At 50.5% G+C, this 14,518-nt stretch overlaps 1 protein-coding gene across 4 annotated transcripts in view; it reads right to left on the bottom strand.

The window, feature by feature from the left end:
* Positions 1-14,518, bottom strand: part of Hip1 (huntingtin interacting protein 1) — a 123,887-nt gene that overhangs the window by 45,348 nt on the left and 64,021 nt on the right. For 3 of the 4 annotated variants that reach the window (XM_087903543.1, XM_087903544.1, XM_087903547.1), the window contains exons 2-5: positions 6,056-6,119; positions 3,896-4,038; positions 2,754-2,810; positions 2-82 (exon numbers count right to left, since the gene is read on the bottom strand). In XM_087903543.1, the coding sequence (XP_087759669.1) occupies positions 2-82; positions 2,754-2,810; positions 3,896-4,038; positions 6,056-6,119 (345 nt within the window). Of the gene's footprint in view, position 1; positions 83-2,753; positions 2,811-3,895; positions 4,039-6,055; positions 6,120-9,947; positions 10,033-14,518 lie in introns of those variants that run through there. The other variant, XM_087903546.1, reaches the window with a different exon arrangement.

Genomic DNA, 14,518 nt, shown 5'->3' with positions numbered 1-14,518 from the left:
CTTTGGTGTGGTACTCCATCCTTGTTCTTAGCAGTTTGAGGTAGATGCTGCACAGCTGTCCGTACCCCTCGCTCAGGTGGCCCTTGGGGGAAGAAGAAAGCTGCGTCAATACTGAGGCAGTGGTTTCCCTTAAATCTTTTTCTCGGGCTGCTGGTTGCTCAGTGGGTGAGAGCTCTTGATGCCAGGCCCGACAACCTGCGTCAGGAGTCAACCCCTGGGACCCACGCGGTGAGAGGAGAGGACCGACTGTCACAGGTGAGGTGTCGCCTGTATGAGTGTTACATCACACACATGCTCCCTCCCATCCCAACACATATAATCTGCATGAGTGTCACGTCACACGCATGCTCCCACCCATCCCAACACATATAATCTGCATGAGTGTCACGTCACACGCGTGCTCCCACCCATCCCAACACATATAATCTGCATGAGTGTCACGTCACACGCGTGCTCCCACCCATCCCAACACATATAATCTGCATGGGTGTCACATCACACACATGCTCCCTCCCATCCCAACACATATAATCTGTATGAGTGTTACGTCACACACGTGCCCCTCCATCCCAACACACATAATAAATATAATCAGGGTTAGAAAGATGCTCAGAGCATAAAGGAGTTTGCCATCATGCCTGATGACCCCAGGGTCCCACATGGTAGAAGAGAGACTGATTCCTGCAGCCATGCTTGGTGGCAGGCATGTACCCCTCTCCTACACATACACACACACACGTAAATGGCGTGTACCCCGCACTCCCACATGGAAGAAATCCTTGCAGTTATTCAAGTTCAGTTTCCTCCACCCAGTCCTGTGTGAAATCAGTGCTGGGAGGGAGACCCAGCAGACTCCCCAGGGGCCTTCCCAGAATTCCTAAACCTCCAGCTGAGAGCTTAATTGAGACCGATCTCTGCGGAGGCAAACACAGGTTCTCTCTGGAGGAACCTGTCTTTGTTACTGACTTCAAAGAACTGTGTTCCCAGGAAAACTGAGTAGCTCCCAAGGGGGGCGAGGAGAGACACAAAAAGAAAATGTGAAAAAATAACTAAAATTCACTAGAAATACCAGATGGCCAAACAGATCTTTAAAGACAGACGATAGGATTAGAAAAAGCAATAAATGGATGGCATGGCTCTCATTACTACAGCTAAAGTATTTGCCAAGTAAGACCTAGAGCGATGGCTGAGCTGTCGTCCAGAGTGCATGGTGCACGCTGCTCTAGCAGAGGACCTGAGTTCAGTTCCTTGCTCACAACTGCCTGTAACTCTAACCCCGGCAAATGCGACACTCTCTTATGGCCTACATCGGCACCCTGTGGCACACAGACGAATAAAAATAAAAACATTTTTTTAAAAAGCTATTGTAAAGGAAGTCAGGTGTGGCTGTACATTTGCAAGCCCAGCACCAAGGAGACTGAGGCAGAAGAATCTGGAATTGAAGAATAACCTGGGTTACAAAGTGAGACCCATTGAATCCCCAAGAAAGCAAGGAATGAGATTAAAAAAAAAAAAATAACAAGAAGGGCTGGGGATATGGCTCAGTCGGTAAGAAGCTGCTGAGCAAGCCCAGGGGGCTGGGGTTGCATCTTCAGCATTCACAGAGTGCATTTGCAGTCCCAGTGCTGGGGAGGCAGAGACGGGAGAATCCCCAGGGCTCACCGGACAACCATCTCTACCTAATCGGTGAGCCACAAGTTCAGTGAGCTTCTGAATCAAAAAATGAGGTGTAAGGCTTGGTGTAGGGTGATGTCAGAAGCCTTTAATCTCCGCACTAGGGAGGCAGAGGTGAGAGGATCTCAGTGAAGCAAGGCCAGTCTGGTCTCCACCTAAAAAGCAAACAAAAACCAACAAGGTAAACAGCTCCCCGCAGAGCAATGCCTGGGGCTGACTGTGTGTGTCTTCATGTACAAATGCATATCCTACCACCTTTACCCCTCCTGTGTTCCCACCCCACCTTCCTACTGCATATAATCCCAGCACTCAGGAGGCTAAAGTTCTAGGCTACCCTGGGCTATGTACAGAGACCTCAAAGAAATGATAAAACTTTAATTTTTTTAACCTTATATTATTATATGTATAGGTGCATTGTGGGCATAGAGATCTGTGTATGCATGTATGCATGTCTGAGGAGGCCAGAAGAGGTCACTGGATCTCTGAAGTTAGAAGTAGTTGTGAGCCATCATGCGGTTGCTGGGAATTGAACTCTGGTCCTCAGGAAGATCAGCTAGGGCTCTTCCTAGCTGAGCCATCTCTCCAGCCCCAAAACAAAGAGTTAAAAGTGCAATGTATTGTGACCTCAAAGGGCACAAGCACAATGACAAGTCCCTGTGAGGGATCATAATTTCATGATATGGAATTAATGCCCCCAGGACAAGCTCTGGGGACTTGGGATTTGCTTGGATTGGAAAGATGTCCTGTAGGAGACATCTTTGGCTTGCCCCTCTCAGAAGAAGCTAAATAATCAGAGATGGGCTGGCTGGTGATGTGGTTTAGTCGGCAGGGTGCCTGCTTCCACCACCACTGTATAAACTGGACGTGGCCATGCGTGCCTGCAATCCCAGCACACAGGAAGGGGAGACAGGAGGATCATGAGTTCTAGGTCAACCTTAGTGACATAGTCAATTTGGGGCTAGCCCGGATTCCGTGAGACACTGTGTGAACCGAACCAAACCAAGAAGCAGGAGGTAACTGGTTACCACCCATGTTCTGGGAATGAGTAGGGGGGGTCCCTTGTGCACCCCCACACTCACCCACATCCTGCTCATGTCGCTCAATTCATTTTTGTATCTCAGAGAGTCTTTTAGCACCTAGAAAAGAAGAGAAGAACCATGAGAGGAGACACGGGTGGCCAGAGAACAGTCTACCTGGGCTTGAGGTGGGGAAGAGACCCATCAGAAGGGATGGATCCACCTCCTATGGGAAATCAAAGACCAGGGGTGTGGCAGCAGACAGCAATCTCTTTTACCACTGTGTGTGTGTGTGTGTGTGTGTGTGTGTGTGTGTGTGTGTGTGTGTGAATGGGTGTGCAGGGGCCACAGATAAGAGGACAACTTTCAGAAATCAGTTCTCTCCTTCTACCATGGGTTCCTGGGATTATCTTGTTGGCCTGTCGATTGCTTTTGATAGGGGACAGGAGAGATGAATGTGGTGCCTCCATATTCTATATTATAAAGACACCCACACTTCATACTTTTTAGTGTAATCAGTACATACACAATGTTGCTGCTGGCTTCACACAGGGGAGTGTAACACCGCCTCCTGGCCCAGGTGCCTCTGGCATAGGCTGACACCAGCAGACGCTAACCTGACTAAGTTTATCAATAAACATCTGAGCCCAGACACCCACAGAAGGAGAGAAGGGTGCAAGGGATGATAATGAGAAGTATGAATAGCAGAAGTGAGATTTTTTTGATCTGAAATATGGGGGATCACCCGAGCAAACGGGCAAGGCTGAACACTGAAATGATTGACAACCTTTGTCTCCACCCCTTCTCCCTATATAATCTGCTGGCTTAAGATGAGCTAGAAGCCATGGTCTTCTCTAATTGCTGGCTCTCTGGATAAAATAGTTTTCAAGATTCAGTTCCTGGAGCAGGAGAGATGCCTCCGCAGTTAAGGGTGTTTTACAGCTCCTGCAGAGAGTTTGCTTCCCACACTGGGTGGCTCACAACATCCTGGAATTCCAGTTCCAGTGAATCTGACGCCCCCTTTTGGCCTCGTCAGGCACCTGGACACATGTGGCATACACTCACATAGACATACACACATAAATAAAAGCCTCCGTTCCTGTCTTTGCTCGCTGGCATCTGTCACGGACGGGCGGCAGGAAGGGAAATCCGTTTCCTGTACCCCGCATGCGCCACTGGCCTCCCCTACTGCCCCAGGGACTCACGTTTGGATGTCCGTCGCGGAGGAGTTTGTGGAAGACGTGGCAGAACTTCCAGCACAGCATGGCGTTGCTGGACAGGGGCAGCCGATTAACCACGGACCAAAATGTCTGCGCCCCTTTCTCATGGTGGGTGCCCAGGATGCAGGGTGAGGGGAGTCAGGGAAAGCAAGGGCCTGGCCCGTGGTGCTGGCAAGGAGGGTGGGGCAGCACTCACTGCTGAAACCCCACAGTTCTACACGTATGCTCCGGCAGTTTGGAGGCTGAGGGTATTAAAATATCTTGCTCTCTATTTTATAATGGTTTCCCCTAAAAAGGAACTGTCTTTTTAAAAAATTACATTTTAATTTATTCATGCATTATAATTATGTGTGTGTGCATGTGTACGTGTGGGAACTCATATGCCTAGGTACATGTGTAGAAGACAGGGGAAGGGGCAGCTTGTTAAAATCAGTTCCATGTGTGGTCTCGAGGACTGAACCCAGGTCCTCAGGCTTGATGGCAAGCTCCTTTTACATCTGCTGAGTTATCTTACCGCCCCCTCCCCTGTCTTTTTGAGACTGGGCCAACACTGAAGTACCCTGGCTGTCCTGGAATTAGTTTGTTAATGGAGGATGATTCTGAACTTCTGATCTTCCTATCTCTACCTCCAGACTTCTGGGATTACAGCTATACAGGAACACACCTAGTTTATGCCAGGTTGGGACTGGCTGGGACCAAGGCAAGCACCCTCCCAGCTGAGTCACACTCCCAGTCCCCTGCCCCCTCAGTCGGTAGCCCAGGCTGGCCTCCAACTCATGACAATCCCTGTTTCATCCTTCTAGTGGTCAAGATTACAGATATGTGTCACCATTGTCCCCAGGAATGAAGTGTGTTGAGAGGGACAGGCCCTCCACTCTGCACATGTGACTCTGGGCTAGGGGTGGCCTTGGCTGGGTAGGGCTCTTGGGACCATTGCTACCATTTAAAATAATAACAATAATTTATTTACTTGTATTTTATGTCCATCGATGTTTTGCCTGTATTTATGTCTGTGTGATGGTGTCGGATCCCTGGAATAGGAGTTACAGACAGTTGTGAGCTGCCGTGTGGGTGCTGGGAATTGAACCTGGGTCCTTTGGAAGATCAGCCAGTGCTCCTAACTCCTGAGCCATCTCTCTCCAGCACACAGCCACCACCTTAACACAGGGTTCCCTCTTTGACTTTTGTTGTGCTCGTGATTACTGCTCACATGGATGCCATGCGTGTGTGGGTGTGAGCGGAGCATGCCACAGTACATGTGTGGATGCTGGAGGACAGCCTTGAAGACAGGCTCCTTTGGCCCACTGTGCTTTCTGAGAACCAGACAAGGGATGTCCATCGTGACCAGCCTCTGCCAGCTGAGCCAGCTTAGGAGGATTTCTCAGACATTATTAAAGTGAGGAATAGAAGCTGGGCATGGTGACACACATCTACAATCCCAGTGGGATCTAGAGGCAGGAGTATCCCAATTTTGAGGCCAACATGTAGGACCACAATGAGGCCCTGTCTAACAACCACCACCACCAAAAACCATCAATAAGTGGAGGCTGGAGAGAAGCTCAGCACGGAGAGCATAGTCGTAGGCAGGGACTTCGGGAGAGTCCAGAGTGAACATGACCAGACTGAGCTGGGCCGTGAGGGGAGAGGGGAGAACCAGACGAAGAGGCCAGGTCGGGGAAGAATACATGAGCTGAAAAGGCCAGGTAACCAAAATGGTGGGGTTGTATAGGGAAGGGCAGCCCAGCATCTGGGCTAGAGAAGTTTAGGGGTTTGCCAGTCAGGACTGTGTAACGGGCAGGGACTGAGGGATACTGGGAGAACCTGGTGGCCAGGTTGGCTTTAGTGTGTTAACGGACACCTCAATTAGTCATCTGTCCTGGGCTGAAGACTTAACTAGATACAGAGAAAAGGTCTGGGTTGGATGGCCTCCTGGGTCCCTGGGGCCTTGCCAGGCGTGCGTGTCTGAGACCAGTGCTCTCTGGGTCTGCAGTTAGACCGGAAGTGGCTTCCATCGGCAGCCTCCTGTCCCAGGCAAGGGTTACTCTTCCTGTTGCCAGGCGAGAAGCCTCCTCCTGACCTCAGTTCCCAATATTTGACACCCCCCGCCAAGGGTCAGCCTCCCAAGGATCACATCCAAAAGGATATTCCTGGCATGTTTTTCCTTCACGGCCACTTCCTGCGTATTAATGGCTTTATTGACGCTGACAGTCTGCAAAACAAGATGGGGGAGGGGGAGAGGATGAAATAAATAAGCCTCTGAGAGTGGCTGAGACCCTCCCAACTTCCCACTTCTTCCTTCTCCTTCCCCTCCTCCCCCTCCTCCAATGACCCTTGGGGTTTCTGATTGCCCTTAGACCATCCAGGGCCCTCTAGATCCTCCACGGGTACCCAGCTTGGGGGTCGGGGGGTGGGGGCAGAGGTGGGCAGTGCTCCCAGACCAGCTGTCCCAGGCTGTCCCAAGGGAACAGGCTTTGCTGCCTGGCATTGGCTGTGCCCAGCTGCTGCACCCGCCTGCTACTCGCTGGCTTGGCACAACAGCATGGTAATTAAGGGGCCACACAAAGGAAGGCTTTTTCATCCCCAGGGAAACATTATTCCTCAGAGTACAAGAGGAAGAGATGCTGATGTCGGGGAGCCACTGTGGCCTGAGACCAGCCAGCCATCCCTCTGCCATTTCTAAACCTTCCCACTGAGGGCTGGCGAGAGGGAAAGGTGCTGCACAGCAAGCCAGACAATCGGGGTGCTCCTCCCAGGACCTCCAGGAAGATGCAAGGGGAGATCCCAATCCACAAGTGTTCCCCGACCTTCACGCAAGAGCTGTAGCGAGTACTCTTCCCGCAAATAACAAACAAAACAAAACTCCCCTGGCCCTCCATCCACTCTTGGTCACCTTCCAACTTGGGGCAAATCCTTTTCCCTTCCTTAATTACATGGAAAAAACATGAAATTATTCCTTTCCTGTTGTTTTCAAAATCAAGACTCTGGTGCTAATTTTAACAGAGTTCACAGACCCATGAATAATGCGCACAAATGTTAAATGGCATCATATCATGTAAGCTAGTTTGTAGCTGAAATTTTTTAAAAGGGTTATTATTTTGGAAGATTCTGTGTATGTGTGGGTCTGGCTGCGGGAATGTGTACGTGAGTGCAGACGCTAGGAGAGGCCAGGAGCATTGGGGCTAGCGCTGTGAGCCGCCTGATATGGGCGCTGGGACCTGAACTCAGGCACTCTGCAAGAATAGTATGTGTGCTCTCAACCCCTGAGCCACCATCCAAGCCTCTGTTGTTTGACTTTTCTAAAAAAAGGTTTTTAATTATTTATTTACTTTGTGCATTGCGGGGATTGGGGAAGGATGCCTGCCTGCCAAACTATGCACACGTAGGTCAGAGACCAACTTGTGGGAGTTGATTCTTTCCTTTCACCACGTGTGACCCAGGGATCAAACAGATTACAGGCTTGATGGCAAGCACCCCCAATCACTGGGCCAATGCAGGCTCTATTTATCTGTTTATTTTGAGGCACAGCTACCACCAACCACTGGGCCCTCACTCCCTGGATTATTCTGAAGCAAATCACTGCCACGCTCTAGGTCATTTGACCCGCCAATCACCTCTCTGAGTGCCTATGAGAAAGACTCACAGGGTAGGCTAGATGAGATCCCACTGTGTGGGAGAGGACGGTAGCTGTAAGGACAATGTCACTGATGCTCGGGGCCCACTGCCTCCAAGCCTGGGTCCAGCACAACTGTGAAAGACCTGATCTAGCACTGGGTTTGGTGAAGAAGGCGGGTGTTTGTTGCTTTTCTCATTCCTGCGGCAGAAATCCTTAACAGAAGCAACACAAGAGAGAAAAGGTAGCTTATGGCTCATAGTCCGAGGGTCCAGTTCATCATAGTGGGGAAGGCATGGCAGCTGGAGCGTGGGTATCCACAGGCAGGAAGCAGAGAGAGATGGATGCTGGTGCTCAGCTCTCTCCCCTCCTCAACCCCAGACAGGGATTCCCTGTGTAGCCCTGGCCATCCTGGAACTCACTCTGTAGACCAGGTTGGCCTTGAACTCACAGAGATCCACCCACCTCTGCCTCCAAAGTGTTGGGATTAAAGGCGTGTGTGGTGTGCAGCCACCGTGGCTACCACCTGGCAGCTCACTTTTATTCAGGCCAATTGGACGGTGCTGCCCACATTCAGAGTGGGTTTTCCCATCTAAATTAACTCAATCCTGAAATAGATACTAACTCCCGAGTCAGCAAGATGGCTCAGTGGGTTGAGCGTGCTTGCCACTAAGCCCCAGGCCTGCACTGTAGGGCAGAAATAACTCCCATAAACTGTTCTCCGACCGTCACACACGTGTGCACGCACTTCACTCCCACCACACACGTACAATAAATAAATGTAAAAGTCACTTGGGGCACTTATAGCTAGCTGTTACCCAACATCCTCTCCTGGAGCTGGGGGTGCTCACAGGAGATCATCCGGTGTTACTGGTGTATCCGGTGCCCTTCCAGAAACATTCACTGGTGCGGAGGCCCCACCATGGCTCTCGGTTATAGCTCAGTTTCTGCAGATCACACAGCCTCTCAGGCCTCTGAGACACAAGGCGGGCCTGAGCGCTAACATTCTCGAGTTTTTGGTTTTGCTGAGACAGAGTCTCATTTATTCCAAGCTGGCCTTGAATTCACTATGTAGCAGACAATGACCTTGAACTTCTGATTTTCCTGCCTCTACCTCCTGAGTGCTAGGATTACCAGTGTGCTCCACCGTACCCCGTTTACTTGGTGCTTGGGATGAACGCACGGCCTCACACAGACTAGGCAAGTGAGCCACCAACTGAGCTGTATCCCCAGCTCCCCTCCCCCCAGTTTTGAGATAGAAGCTCACTAGTCCAGGCTGGTCTTGAACTCACAATCCTCAGGTCTTTCTTATCAGGATTACAGATATGTGCTACCACGTCTGGTTCATGCTAGGCTCTTTAAAGCAAGCTGGCTGTGGCCAGGCTGGGAGGTGCTCACCTGTCATCCCCGCTACTGGAGGAAGCTGAAGCGTGAGGCTCCTCTGTTCTAGGTGCACCTGGGCTACAGAGTGATTTAGGCCATGCCAGGCAATATTAACATCCTGTCTCAAAAGAAGTGGGTGGGGGCACCTCAGAGGCACCCAGAACCCTGGGTAATTCTGGGGTAGATGTTCCTGTTAAGACCAGTTTGCCCAGATGACGCCCTCACAGTCCATCCGACATCACACAAACTTCTACATCTATCTATATCGCAAAGACTACATTTTGGGGCTGGTAGAGATGGCTCAGCAGGAAAAGGTGCTTGTCGCTAAACCTGACGACCTGGGTTCAATCCCCAGAACTCAGACTAGACTCCTGCACATTGTCCTGTGAACCCCATATGCACGTCTTGGCAAGCGCATGCTTCCACCTCTCATAAATAAGTAAATGTCACTTTAAAAGTCCTAAAGGCTACATTTTTACCATTTTCTTGCACTTGTCAAGCTACAGCCATGCAATCATGAACCCCGAATTCAACTCTTAGCGCCCACATAAAATAAAGGTCTGGTGTGCATCTCATAACTCTGTCATCTGCGGAGTATGATAGAGAGGCGGAGATAGGCGGATTCCTAAAGTTCACTGGTCAGATGATCTCCGGGTTCAAGGGCAGATGCTGTCTGGAAAAAAATAAGATGGGGACCCACCAAACAAGGCACCTTAAGTTGACCTCTGGTTTCCACATGCCCACACCATTACAAACACGTCTACATATCACACACACACACACACACACACACACATGAACACATCATACACACATACAACACAGACCCAGAGTAGAGACTCTGGCTTCTCCTTCTCTATGCCCCCACACTTAAGAAAGGACAGGATGGGGGTCCCCAAACCTCAACACTACCTGCTCCCCCATACCACTCAGTTGCTGCCCAGACTCGGAGAGAAATCATTTGGTCTGGACGGATCTGGTTCTGCAGGCGGGTGCCTGTGCAAACGGAGGGAGGGGGGACTTGCAGGGGGCTCTGTGTCTCACCTCTGGAGGGGGGTCTAGGTTCGAGAACATCCTCTAAGAACACCCTGTTCTCTTTACTCCGCTGGAGTCACACGGGACCTAAGGCCAGCAGTGGCTCTCCTGAAAGAAGAGCATTGTACAACACTTCCTGGCCCAGCTGGCCCTTGTGTCCCCAGCTGGTCCCCAAGAGCCAATTATCAGCAGGCATTGCAGGAAGGGAGGCTTTCTCTCCACTTCTCTTCCTCCCTCTCTAGTCTCTCTATTTACAGGCTCCCTCCGGGCACACCAGCCTGGATGTAGCCAATAGGAAGCTTTTGGGTGTTGCTATTAGAGGGGGCAGTGGAGCCTGGGCTGGCTTGCGGGACTGACAGGGCATTGTCCAGTCACGCACACAGCTCTGGGCTGCAGCCCAGACTTTGGGCTACCAAGGCCATGCAAGCTCGCAAAGGTTAGCAGGGGTCCGCGGAGAGGATGCGCCTTGGGATGCAGCCCTCAGGCAGGGGGCCAGAGGAAGACCAACTGCTAAGGCCAGAAAGAACACCCAAGAAAAGGGCAGGGAAGAGCAAGAGCAAGAGCAAAATAGAAGAAATGAAAAAGCAGGAGCTGGCATTGCAGCTCAGTTGTAGAGCACCTACCTAGAATCCCCCAGTGAGGGGCTGGGGTGTGGCTCAGTGGTGGAGCACCTACCTAGAATCCCCCAGTGAGGGGCTGGGGTGTGGCTCAGTGATAGAGTCCCTGCCTAGAATCCCCCAGTGAGGGGCTGGGGTGTGGTTCTATGGTAGAGCCCTCGCCTAGAATCCCCCAGTGAGGGGCTCGGGTATAGCTCAGTGGTAGAGCACCTGCCTAGAATCCCCCAGTGAGGGGCTGGGGTATAGCTCAGTAGTAGAACCCCTACCTAGAATCCCCCAGTGAGGGGCTGGGGTGTGGCTCCATGGTAGAGCCCCTGCCTAGAATACCCCAGTGAGGGGCTGAGGTGTGGCTCAGTGATAGAGCACCTGCCTAGAATCCCCCATGAACGGTTGCGGGGGTCAGAGCCCAGTAATAGAGTACTTGCCTAGAATCACCTGGTAGAGGACTGGGGGCTGGCTCAGTGATACAGTGCCTGTTTTGCATACCAGAGACCCTCAGTTCAATTCTTATTACATGAAAATAAAAAGAGGGGTTGGAGAGATGGCTCAGTGGTCAAGAGTCTGGCTGCTCTTCCAGAGGACCCAAGGTTTGACTCCCAGCACCTACATGGTGGTTCACAACTGTTGGGTTCCTTCTTCTGGTCTCTGCAGGCAGCAAGCACACACATAGTGCACAGATATACATGTAGGCAAAACACCCATATACAAAAAAGAAAAAGAAAGCTCATTTGTGCTTCTTTTAATTTTTAAAAAATATTTATCTATTTATTAGGTATACAATATTCTTTCTGTGTGTATGCTTGAAGGGCAGAAGAGGGCACTAGACCTCATTACAGATGGTTGTGAGCCACCATGTGGTTGCTGGGAATTGAACTCAGGACCTTTGGAAGAGCAGGCAATGATCTTAACCGCTGAGCCATCTCTCCAGCCCCTTCTTTTAATTTTTTTGTGTTTCCTTTTTCCTTTCTACTTCTTCTATTTCCTTTCCCATTTTCTTTCTTTTTCTTTTTCTTTTCTTTTCTTTTCTTTTTTTTTGAGGCAGGGTTTCTCTGTGTATCTTTGGAGCCTGTCCTGACACTCACTCTGTAGACCAGCCTGGCCTTGAACTCATAGAGATCCACCTGCCTCTTCCCCTTCCTGCTCTTCCATTTGCCATGCTTACTCAATAAACCCCAAGCAGGGCAAAACAGGAGCCAAGCTGAAGGTGAAGAGGAAGTCAGTGTGAGCCAGCGGTAGTGGTATGCAGTGAAACGCTCCATAAGCAGGAGGCTTCCATACAATCCTGTGGGATGATACCATGTACATTCAGGGCGGCTCTTCCCCCATGCAATTAATCTAATCTAGACAGTCGGAAGCTCACCTCTAGGTGACAGAATTCACCACTGTACCATCCATCTGGAAGAGGTACTGCCATTTCTCATCATTTTTACACTCACCACCTCGCCAAAGTCCTCCTGCCAGTGGGCCCATCGTAGCCTGCTGTGCTATGAGAAATGTCCCCTACAGGGCTTATGTGTGTAAGCTCTTGTCCCCAGCTGGTAGCACTGTTTGGGAAGGTCATGGAACCCTTAGGAGGTGGAGTCTCTGGAGGAAGAGGGTCAGTGGGGGCAGGCTTTGAGCCTCTATTTCTCTGGCCCACTTTCTGGGTGAGCAGCCGGGATTCTGCTGCCAACATGCCTTCCCCGCCTGCTGCCCTGGTATGTCCATACACGAGAATAAATCCTTTCTCCTTTAAGTTACTTTTGCTAAGAGTACTTTTTTGTTTGTTTTCAAGACAGGGTTCTCTTTGTAACAGACCCGCCTGTCCTGAAACTCATTTTTGTAGGCCAGGCTGGCCTTGAACTTGCTGAGATCCACCCACCTCTGCCTCCAGAGTGCTAGAGTGAGTACTTAAAAACAAAAACAAAACAAAAAAAAAAAAACCAGCAACTGAAAAAGGAACCAATATGCCAAACAGCCCTTTTCCCCCCGAGGATAATCTGTGGGAACACTGGTCCCCAGCTAAAGAGGCTCTACTGGGAGGTGCAGAAACACTGGAGAGGAGGTCTTCCTGGAGGAAGTGGGTCACTGAGTATCAGGGGTCAGACCTGAGGTAACGGCTGGCCCCGATTTCAGCCTGAATTCTCTGCTTCCCAGCATACAGCGAGAGGAGTCCTGACCACAAGTTCCTGCCACTGTCAGCTCAGCCACGCCTTCGCCAACGAGGTGGACCATGTCTTCTCCAACCATGAACCAAAACAAACCAGGTTCCATCTCAGGGATTTGGGGACAGTGACAGACAACTAAGGCACAGCCGAGATGAAGATTTCCATACTGCTGGTGGTACACCATGCCAGGGCTTCGGGGGGAAGCATTCCAGAGGGACCGCGCTGGGCTGTGTCTGCCCTCAAACCACTGTTGCCCAACTGCTCTCCTCCCTCTTCCCTCTCCAGGCCACGCCCACCCCATTTCCACAACTGGTGGAAGCTCGGCTCCTCATTCCCCTGGTAAGGACCCACGGCAGCTTCGCACCCACAATCTCACAAACAAAGTGGGGGAGAGGGCTGAGATGGGTGGCACAGGAAGCTCTCAGGATCCAGCTGTATCGCCCATGGAGCTGATTCATCAGTGACCCGTCTGTCCCATGACTGAGGCAGGAAGTACTTGCTGCAAGCCCAGCAATGCCAAGGCTCACTGCTTCTCCCTCCCAAACATCCTATGCCTCCCTAACTCTTATTCTAATTTCCTAAGAGGTACCCTTACCTCACGACCGTATTACTTAGGACCTGAACTCCACCTCTGCCCCATACAGTCAGCTCTCAATATCCCCTGGAACTTAACTCTGCTCCCCTCCTCCCTCATCTGGTCCAAGGAGGGAACACTGTACACGGCATACATTCTTTAACTTTTTATCTTCTTGTCTTGACACAGAGTCTTGCTATGTAGTCCAGGCTAGCCTATAACCTGGTCCATAAAAAAGAAGGACCTTGAACTCTTGATCCTCCAAATGTCTCCACCTCCCGAGTACTGGGATTATAAATGTGCCAAGAGTTATGCATGCTGGGCAAGTGCCCTATCAACTGAACGACACACACCTCTAGCCACATGATCTGGAACTCTCCTTCTACCCCACCCCACTCCCACCCCTGTCAAAGTTTCTCTATATAACAGTCCTGACTGTCCTGGAACTTGCTCTGTAGACCAGGCTGGCCTCAAACTCAGAGAGATCCTCCTGCCTCTGCCTCCCAAGTGCTGGAATTAAAGGTATGCGCCACCACTATCGGGCTATTCTGGAATTCTTGATTCTCCTGCCTCCAACCCCTAGACTAGTTGGGGTTACAGGTATGTATCACCACACTGGATCCACAGGAGAACAACCATACACGAGGAAAGAACTCAGCAAAAGAATGACAGGAAGCAAGAAGGAAGAGTTTGGGCAAAGAGAGAGAAACATAAAGACAGTAGCTACGTGGAGAACAGAGATCCCCCCGACACCGACGCACCAACGAGCATATCTTGAATTTTTTTTTAATCAGCGTAACTTTTCTTCATAGAAAACAGAAATTGACACTGAGCGCAAATTAAGAGATTAATTATTCACTTTACAAAAGAGACTGGTATCACAGGCCTTTAAATAGCAATCCCCGTTAGTACATTTAAAATAGGGTTGCGTTTACAGAAGTGTGATTTACACGAAACCACATCTGTTACATAAAGCTCAGAAAAAGAGCTCCTCTCCCATGCAGCCAGCCTCTAACTACAGAGCCGGCCCAGCAGACAGTCACCTGCCTTCCTGAAGCTACTCAGCACCACCCTCACCCAATACTAAGATTAACCCCAACCTTAGTTAAGTCCTTAAGGGCCACTCTCTGTAGCCTCGGCTGTCCTGGAACTGGGTCTAGGCTAGGCTGGCCTTGAACTCAGAGACCCACCTGCTTTTGTCACCCCATACAATTCTTTAGTATGTGCTTATTTTTGCTTTTT

The sequence above is a fragment of the Myodes glareolus genome, chromosome 2 (genome assembly GCF_982192425.1).
Source record: "Myodes glareolus chromosome 2, mMyoGla1.1, whole genome shotgun sequence".
NCBI classification, from domain to species: domain Eukaryota; kingdom Metazoa; phylum Chordata; class Mammalia; order Rodentia; family Cricetidae; genus Myodes; species Myodes glareolus.
The sequence above is the reverse complement of the archived record's forward strand: the minus strand, read 5'-3'. Positions and strand labels throughout refer to the sequence as shown.